General features: G+C 38.2%; 1 protein-coding gene across 2 annotated transcripts in view; it reads right to left on the reverse strand.

Annotated features, from left to right (window-relative positions):
• Positions 1-10000, reverse strand: part of LOC144963232 (uncharacterized) — a 138503-nt gene that overhangs the window by 81363 nt on the left and 47140 nt on the right. For both annotated transcript variants that reach the window (XM_078897071.1, XM_078897070.1), the window contains 2 exons: positions 8104-8194; positions 24-163 (listed from right to left, as the gene is read on the reverse strand). In XM_078897071.1, the coding sequence (XP_078753197.1) occupies positions 24-163; positions 8104-8194 (231 nt within the window). The remainder of the gene's footprint in view (positions 1-23; positions 164-8103; positions 8195-10000) is intronic.

Here is a 10000-nt window from a genome sequence, read left to right on the forward strand (position 1 = left end):
TAAGACAGATGATCCATACTCACATCGGCTTCACTCCTTCTGACGAGTCCCTGGTAGGGCAGGGCCGCATCCGTCTCCAGATATGGGTATGGTGAGGACTTGGCCATGAATGGAGGCAGGGCTTTGTAGTTGGATGGGTGTTTGTTGAAGTCACTGTGTGCTACTGAAAACAAAGCATACCATTATTATTATTATTATTATTATTATTATTATTATATTATTATTATTATTATATTATTAATTATTATTATTATCATCATTATTATATTATTATATTATTATATTATATTATTATTATTATTATTATTATTATTATCATACTATTATACTACTAATTATATACTACTACTACTACTACTACTACTACTACTACTACTACTACTACTACTACTACTACTATTACACTACTACTTTACTACTACTTACTACTACTACTATTACTACTACTTCTACTACCTATACTACTACACTACTACTACTACTACTACTACTATACTACTACTACTACTAATACTATACTACTACTATACTACTACTACTACAACTACTACTATTACTACTACTACTACTACTACTACTACTATTACAACTACTACTATTACTACTACTTCTATACTACTACTACTACAACTATACTACTACTATACTACTACTACTACTACTACTACTACTATACTACTACTACTACTATTACAACTACTACTACTACTACTAGTTCTACTACTACTACTACTACTACTATTACAACTACTACTATTACTACTACTTCTACTACTACTACTACTACTACTACAACTACTACTACTACTACTACTACTACAACTACTATTACTACTACTACTACAACTACTACTACTACTACTACTACTACTACTACTACTACTATTACAACTACTACTACTACTACTACTACTACTACTACTACTACTACTACTACTACTACTACTATTACTACTACTACTACTACTACTACTACTACTACTACTATTATACTACTACTACTACTTACTACTACTACTACTATTACTACTACTATTACAACTACTACTAATACTACTACTTTACTACTACTACTATTACAACTACTACTAATACTACTACTTCTACTACTATTACAACTACTACTACTACTACTTCTACTACTACTACTACATCTACTATTTTTCTGATATATGTTTCTAATAGTGTTACATTGCACATTACTAGACTTCTATATTATGACCCAGATAGTATTGTTCGTCGTGTAACGGGCGATTCCAATCATATAGAATTTAAAAATTGAGCTTTATATAGCGCAATATCCACTAAATGTTCTCAAAGCGCTTTACAAGGGGTCCCCGGTCTCCAGCGACATTTATCATGTAGGACCGACATGTCGCCTGTTAGGCGATATCACAATTTGTCGGACAAAGACAACGCTGTAACGGCCAGGTACACATTTTACACCTGAGTACGGTGAGAGAATGTGAGTAAAGAGCCTTTTCCAAGGACTCGACTATGGGCCAGGCGCGAGGCTCGAACCCAGGACCTTCCGATCCGAATGCGAGTATCATACCACTAGACCACATGGCTCATTCTTGTTTATGTTGGCGCTTTATTTTTATCAAATATGACAGCAGTGTTATAAGCTTAACTCAAGTTTCACACCTAAGATTTTAAAATGCATCTACTAACAATAACTGTTACAAATAAGAAAAAGGTGTTTTCTCAGCGCACAACAGACTGAGTCTAACGAAGACAGACAGAGCATTTTGATGTACTGTGAGGGACGATAATTTGTCATTTGAGTAAAGCCTTGCTGAGGTGTGACCTCCCCTGAAACTCTTGATGAGAAAGTATTAATCAGATAGCTTGAAGATGTCGAGATGATTAAAGCCCTTGATGAAGGTGTTAATGAATATCCGCTACCACAGTGTGATCTATCAGAGATCGTTAAGAGGTGATGTCCACGGAAATAACAATCAGCTCAGGCAGGTTGGAATCGAAGTTGTTGTTGTTCCAGTGTCATCTCATGGGTTGAGGTCGACTTGAAATGACACGCCAATCTTCCCTGTTGACGGCTTGCTGACTGCATTCGGCTGCCGACAATCCTGTCCATGTCCTCACATCATCTATCCAAGTTCTTGCTGGTCTGCCTCTTCCTCTTTTCCCCTCAACTCTACCCTCAAGAATGTCCTTGTTTACAGTTTGATGGCGTCTTAGGTGTCCAAAATAGAAGTATTACATATTATTGTCAATGTTTTATTCAATTGGTAGAACAGCCACCGCAGTTCGTCGCGGTGATGTGTGAGTGACTTGCTTGTTACTAGTTTGTAGTAGGCTGCTCGTAGTTAGTCGTTGTTTTTGTTTTTAAGGGTTTTACGGCTCTAGCAATACATTCAGGTTATATCAGCGCCAGTAAAAAGGAAGAAAAAGGGATAGTACAAAGTTCTAGAATTACAATTAAAGCAGCCAAGAAAAAGTAAGACTTAGTGGAACTGGGAACAAATAGGGATCAGAAGTAGATTCCAAGAGCATACCACCAATGTACTTAGTTTGAGATCACCTATAAGTCTCATCCGGACACAAGCACAAAATCCAACAAAGAGGACTACATTCAAATGCTTACATTATGCATTCAAAATAACAAGTATAATAATACATAACAGAGAGATGATTTACAAGGGAAAAAATATCATCTCCCAAAACAATAACTATGCATTTGACTGTTTCCCCTCCCAGCTTGGACTCTGGCCAGGGCCAGGACAAAACCAAGTAATCTCATTCCAAGACAAAGACTGAAAGCATGTTGGAAAACAGATATAAGGGGATAGAAGACACAGTATGTACCCCCCTGCCCACTATAGAAGGTCAGGAACCCCACCCAGGAGTAGTGAGTCGTTGTTTATATTCTTGAGAAATGAAGAAAATAGCAAATTAAAGAAATTAAGTTTGCTTTGTCTGGCGGGCACCTTTCATACACACTTGTTCAGATCTTTATCTTATACTGGTGCCTGCTCCTTAATTTCTTAAATTTGATATTTTCAAAATAATAAAATGAAGCAACTCAAATGTCGTCTCTTTGTCCTTTCGTGTTCATTGTATGTGTTGTTTGATGCAAGCGAGGGTTCACAGCGTAAAACGCGTACCTTGTGAAGAATACTATAAGTATTAAAATTGTCCCAACTATCGGGAGCCTCTGTGCAGTAATGGTAGCACGTTTGACTGGTAATCAGAAGATCTGAGGTTCGGTCCCTAGTCGAGGGATTGATTTTTTCTTCTATTGTTCTTTCTTGCTTTGTCTGGCACCTTTCATACACACTTGTTCAGATCTTTATCTTATACTGATACCTGTCCCTTAATTTCTTTAATTTGATATTAATCATTTTACACCTGAGTATGGTGAGAGAATGTGAGTAAAGGGTCTTTTCCAAGAACTCAATATAGATAGTATGCAGATGACGTCACTCAAGCCTTTGTTATTGTTTTTGCCATCCGCGTTTGTGAGTTGTTCTCACTAAACTGTATTAACCAGACTATAAAAGTTCATGGTTACACAGAGTTTGTGTGTTGGTCCGTTATACTTCCGGATGACAATGTTGTGAACTCCTTGGCCTAGCGCATTCTATCTATACTCCGAGCGGGGCTCGAACCCAGAACCTTCCATCTGAAAGCGAGTGCCATACCACTAGACCACATAGCCACATAAAGGTGAAAGGGACCTTGGTGTGTCAGTAGTGTTTGAAAATTCTCTCTAAATCATGTCCGAATGATGAACCCACGATCGGACACCTTAACGGCATTTTGCAGACATTTTCGGAGATGGACATTTAATTTTGAGGTCCTCTCTATTTAAAGCAGCATTGCCTGTATCCGAAATATTGCAGAAGCGCCTAAAAGGCTGCACGGCTCGTTCTTTGAATTACATAATATACGTTTTCCCATCACCAGGAGATGAAAACTAATGTAAAGAGCATGCTGTTTACCCTTGATAGCATTTTGTAACAATGCTATGATAATATATCTCATTTCTTTGTACGTGCTGATGAAGTTATGAGTGGACAACTTCGCTTAATGAAGTCTATATTTAGAACCCATTAATCACGGGTTCTCATTTATTAAAACTCCCCGATGTTATTGATAGACTTTATTTATAATACTGTACGTGGTCAACTGTCATATAACGTTTATAACTCAGGGGTCAAAACTCCAAGTTGTTATACGTTTCAACAGTCGTGACGTCACTTCCCTCGTAATGACGCATAGTAACTTAGTAACTGGTTCTAAACTATTGGAACAATGGCGGACGCCCCTTATGAAATACTTATCCGATGAGCATAAAGAATAAAAGTACCGATTTTCTTTGTTTAGAACCAAGCTGCTCGTTGCTGGGAGGACGTGACATCAGACTATTGAATCCTATTTATATACTTTACAATACTGTACGTGGTCAACTGTCATGTAACGACACTGCCACGTACAATCATGCAGACGATGGAGCACATCCTTAGAGAATGCCAGGATGGGTCCAGCTGCACTGACCATGACCCAAGAGTCTGTTCCACAGGTGCGGTGGAGTGGGTTCGGCATTTGAGCGACAAGCTATGATGATGACTGTCACGTTACTGTAGAACGAGCTTAAGTCTCAATGGGATATTAGCTTTTGGCAACCATGAGTTGTTATTTTTCAAACCTGTTACTATCATCAGCATATCGTGTCGCGCCAGTGGTGGATCCATTGGTTGGCTTCAGGGGTGCAGTCTCTCAGGTCCGTACCACTGATATGTGGTCCAAGTTCGCACTCGTGAAGGATGTGGTCCATGTTTTGAGCCGTGTGTCCACATTGACATCGGCAGTCTGAAGAAAGTCCCCATTTTTGTAAGGTTGTTTTGGTCTTCCCCACTTTAGACCTTGCCGGTTCAGTGTCAACCAATCTTTCCTGGGGAGATTTACTCCGCTTGGCAGTTCTTCTTTGGGTTCCTTAATGGCCTCATTTGGGCAGCAGTCCCATTCTTTCCATGAATGCACTCTGTATATGGCTGCATGGTCTGTTACTATGATATCTTGGTAATGACAACGCCTCTCAGTCGTCATATGAATACTACTCAATTTATTATGACTTAGGGGTCAAAGCTGCCCGTTGCTATTGATATAGATAGTGTGCGCTTGGCTAAGAAGTTCACAACATTGCCATCCGGAAGTATAACTGGCCAACACACAAAACTGTGTGTAGCCATGATCGTTTGTAATATGGTGGATACAGTTTAGTGAGAACTACTCATAAACGCGGATGGCAAAAAAAAAAACAACAACAAAGACCTGAGTGACGTCATCTTCGAACTATCTATACGTTACAGTACTGTCCCTGGTCAACTGTCATGTGACGACACTACCGCCTTTAGGTATAACTTAGGGGTCAAACATTGACAAACATTGACACATCAGTGCAGCTATGTGGTCTAGTGGTATGACACTTGCTTTCAGACCGGTAGGTCCTGGGTTTGAGCCTAGCTCGGCGTATAGTTGAATCATTGGAAAAGGCTCTTAATCACATTGTCTCACCGTACTCATGTGTAAAATAAGTACCCCGGCCGTAAAGAACGATTTCCCTGTCGGAAAAAAAATGTAATATTGCCGAACAGGCGTCATGTCCCGTTCTACATGTTACGTGTTGCCGTTGGACAAGATCCCTTGTAAAGCGCTTTGAGCATGTTTAGTGGATATTGCTATAGATAGTTCGAAGATGACGTCACTCAAGCCTTTGTTGTTATATTTTGCCATCCGCGTTTGTGAGTTATTCTCACTGAACTGTATTAACCAGACTATAAAAGTTCATGGTTACACATAGTTTTGTGTGTTCGTCCGTTATACTTCCGGATGGCAATGTTATGAGCTTCTTAGTCAAGCGCATACTATCTTAAAAACTCAAGTTGTTGACAAATCATACTCTTTCATTTTCTACGTAAAACTTTCACGCCAAATATTGAAAGATTCAACCATTTTCCTGCCATACTCTGGAAAGTCACGTATTAAAAAATTTGGCCATAAAACTCGTCCTTCAAATATCGATCGATTTAAATGACCCTCATCTTGGCAACAACAAAAGAAACCCCTCAAACCTGGGACGTTAATCAAGAATTCGCGAGGTCCCAAGTTTGAGATCATTTAAATCGAGTTATTAAAAGAAAACAAATCGTGAGTTGTATTCATTAGTTCAACCAATGGGATCACTTATTTCCATGAGTACTACTAACGACAACTCACTAGGCGAGGCAAAAACCAAATAATGACGTCAAAGTGCCAGTCTTTTTGGGTTTCAGCGTCAGGCTATAACTTAACGATGGCTGCGATATGAGCCAAGAAAATGGAGAGAAAGATAAAGTGAGTAAATGTGACTCATATATAGATAGTATGCGCTTGGCTAAGAAGTTCACAACATTGCCATCCGGAAGTATAACGGACCAATACACAAAACTGTGTGTATCCATGAACGTTTATAGTCGGGTTAATACAGTTCAGTGAGCATAACTCATAAAACGCGGATGGCAAAAAAAACAATAACAAAGGCCTGAGTGACGTCATCTTCGAACTATCTATAGCTAGAATGAACTTGACGTCACTCAGGTCTTTGTTATTGGTTTGTTTTTTGTTTTTTGCCATCCACGTTTATGAGTCATTTTCACTAAACTGTATTATCCAGACTATAAACGTTCAAGGTTACACATAGTTTTGTTTGTTCGTCCGTTGTTCTTCCGGATGGCAATGTTGTGAGTTTCTTAGCCAAGCTCACACTACCTATCGATAGTATGCGCTTGGCTAAGAAGCTCACAACATTGCCATCCGGAAGTATAACGGACCAATACACAAAACTGTGTGTATCCATGAACGTTTATAGTCGGGTTAATACAGTTCAGTGAGCATAACTCATAAACGCGGATGGCAAAAAAACAATAATAAAGACCTGAGTGACGTCATCTTCGAACTATCTATCAGGGAACAAAACATAACCGAGTCCTAGTTACTTACTTTATCTTTATTTAAAAATTGAGATTTATATAGCGTAATACCCACTAAATGTGCTCAAAGCGCTTTACAAGGGGTCCCTGGTCAACAGCAACATTTAACATGTAGGACGGGACATGACGCTGTTAGGGGGATATTACAATTTTTCGGACAAAGACAACGCTGTTAATGGCCAGGTACTCATTTTACACCTTGGTACGGTGAGAGAATGTGAGTAAATAGCCTTTTTCAAGGACTCAACTATTCGCCGAGCGCGAGGTTCGAACCCAGGACCTTCGGATCCGAAAGCGAGTGTCATACCACTAGACCATATAGATAGTATGCAGATGACGTCACTCAGGCCTTTGTTATTGTTTTTGCCATCCGCGTTTGTGAGTTGTACTCACTAAACTGTATCAACCAGACTATAAAAGTTCATGGTTACACAGAGTTTGTGTGTTGGTCCGTTCTACTTCCGGATGGCAATGTTGTGAACTCCTTGGCCAAGCGCATTCTATCTATAGCCGCACAAGGTGTCACAAACGGGGGGGGGGACAAAACACGTTAATCATTTGATTACATTACATGTTGATTCATTCTCAGATCTCGAAGACAACAGCGACAAGATACATTTAATTTATTATGATCGTCAAATTGAAATGTTATCCCAGGTTCGGAGGTGGGTTGCTCTCAAATGGTAATGGCGTTCAATGAAAAAGCCATTTATCATCATCACCATTATCATTCATTATCCATACCTTAATGCTCTGCAATAGGGTTCAACAGTCGTGACGCCACTTCCCTCGTAGTGACGCATAGTAACTTGTTCTAAACTATCGGAACAATGGCGAACGCCATTATCTCCACCACTGCCTTTATGAAATACTTCTTCGACAAACATAAAAGTGGATCCAGAGGAGAAAAATCATTATAAATCTTATCATGTTTTGGGTTTTATACATTCTAATCACATGACATTTGAAAAAAGTTCTAGCCAGCATGAAGAATATTAAGTACCGATTTTCTTTGTTTAGAACCAAGCTTCAATCTGGTTGCTGGGCGACGTGACACCAGACTATTGAATCCTATTGTAAAACCATATAATATTATTCCTGGATTTACCTGATTTTTGTCTGTCCTCCGTATGACGAGACGGATCAAAGGAAATATTGATGTGGTCCACATACTTCTTACCAGCGTTGTTGTCTATTATCTGTGGAAACAATAAATTAAAAATGTGGACGTGGTAAATTGAGAACAGAAAGGTATATAATATATATAATTGTATTATTATTTTATTATTATTATTATTATTATTATTATTATTATTATTATTATTATTATTATTGTTGTTGTTGTTGTTGTTGTTGTTGTTGTTGTTATTATTATTATTATTATTATTATTATTATTATTATTATTATCACTATTATTATTATTATAATTATTATTATTATTATCACTTTTATTATTTATTTATTTATTTATTTATTTATTTATTTATTTATTTATTTATTCTCACCTGTTGCATTTTACGACAACGTTGTTTCATCCTGTTGGAATCTTCAGGGATGTTCTTTAAGTCATAGTGTCTTGGAGGAACGTCCGTTGTTGTGTTGAGTCAGTTATTGGCGCCAACTGACTGAACACAACAATATTCCTCCAAGACACTTTGACTTTCTATCTATCTATCAATCTATCTATCTATCTTTCTATCTATCTACCTATCTCTCTATCTATTTATCTGTCAATCTATCTATCTATCTATCTATCTATCTATCTATCTATATATCTATCTATCTATATATCTATATATATATATATATATATATATATATATATATATATATATGTATATATATATATATATATATATATATATATATATATATATTATAAAGCAAATTTTCACTCACATTTTATTGGCCGAGACGACTCGTTTCTGTGTTTTTTACACTTCTTCAGTCGGCGTAATCCATTGTAATGTCCGTAGAAAGTTCTTACTCCAAACTAAAGTTGTTTCGTTGTGTATTGGTGATTAGTGTTGATGTGTATTGTGATGTGCTCTCATGTTTATATTATGAGTGTGTGTGTGTGTGTATGTGTGTGTATGCGTGTAGGTGTGTTGTGTGTACATGTGTGAGTGATATTGTAGTGGAATGTGGTTGCGGCGGGGGAGGGTGGAGGCGCGGGGGGGGGGAGGGAAGAGGGGGAGGAGGGGTATAATGGGGTCGGGAGGGGGGAAAGGGGGGGGGGGAGGGTTATTTGGCCTTTTGCGTTTTGAGCTTGAATTTGTTAGAGTGTCTGCACATTGTCATCAGTTCAGATCTTTTGTTTAAGGTGTTATTGTTTCTGTAGTTGTGTTGTAAAATCTCCAGTTTCTCTGTCAGGCATAAATTGCATTTTCTAGCACCGCATCTGTAGGGGCTGCTTTGCTTGACGACCTCCCAGGTTATTGTTGGTGTTTTTTTGTGTGTTTATTTGTTCCCAATATTGCATTGCAAATTTGGTGCTTTTTGCTTTGCTTTCATGTGTTATGGAGGCTTTGTGGTTGTTGTATCGTGTTTTGAATGGGGGTTCTGTGCTGCCGATGTATTGTGTTGCGGTGTTATCAGTGGTTATTGTGGCTTTGTAGACTATGGCGCTTTTTTGGCAGTTTCCTTTAAGAGGGCAATTGTCTTTCTTTCTGCAGTTACAGTTGTCTTTATTTGTATTGGTGTTGTTGGGTTCGGATATGATTTGTCTGTTGTGGTTGGTAATGATCTGTTTCATTTTTGTGCACAGCTGTAGCTTATCTTGACGTTGTTTCTGTTGATTATTTTGTGCAGACGGTGGTTCTTCGGGAAGTGTTTATCGATGAGTGCAAGGAACTGCTTGCCGATATTTGAAGTGATTGCGTTGTTGAACGGCGGGTTGAACCATATTATATTCCTTTTTCTGTTTTGTTTTGGTGTTGTGGCGTGTGTTAAATTTTTGTATTTCAGTGTTGAGGTGTGTCCGCTCTGTTTGAGTGCCATTTCG

Source organism: Berghia stephanieae, chromosome 1 (assembly GCF_034508935.2).
Source record: "Berghia stephanieae isolate SIO BIC M18660-M18661 chromosome 1, UCSD_Bste_1.3, whole genome shotgun sequence".
NCBI lineage: Eukaryota > Metazoa > Mollusca > Gastropoda > Nudibranchia > Aeolidiidae > Berghia > Berghia stephanieae.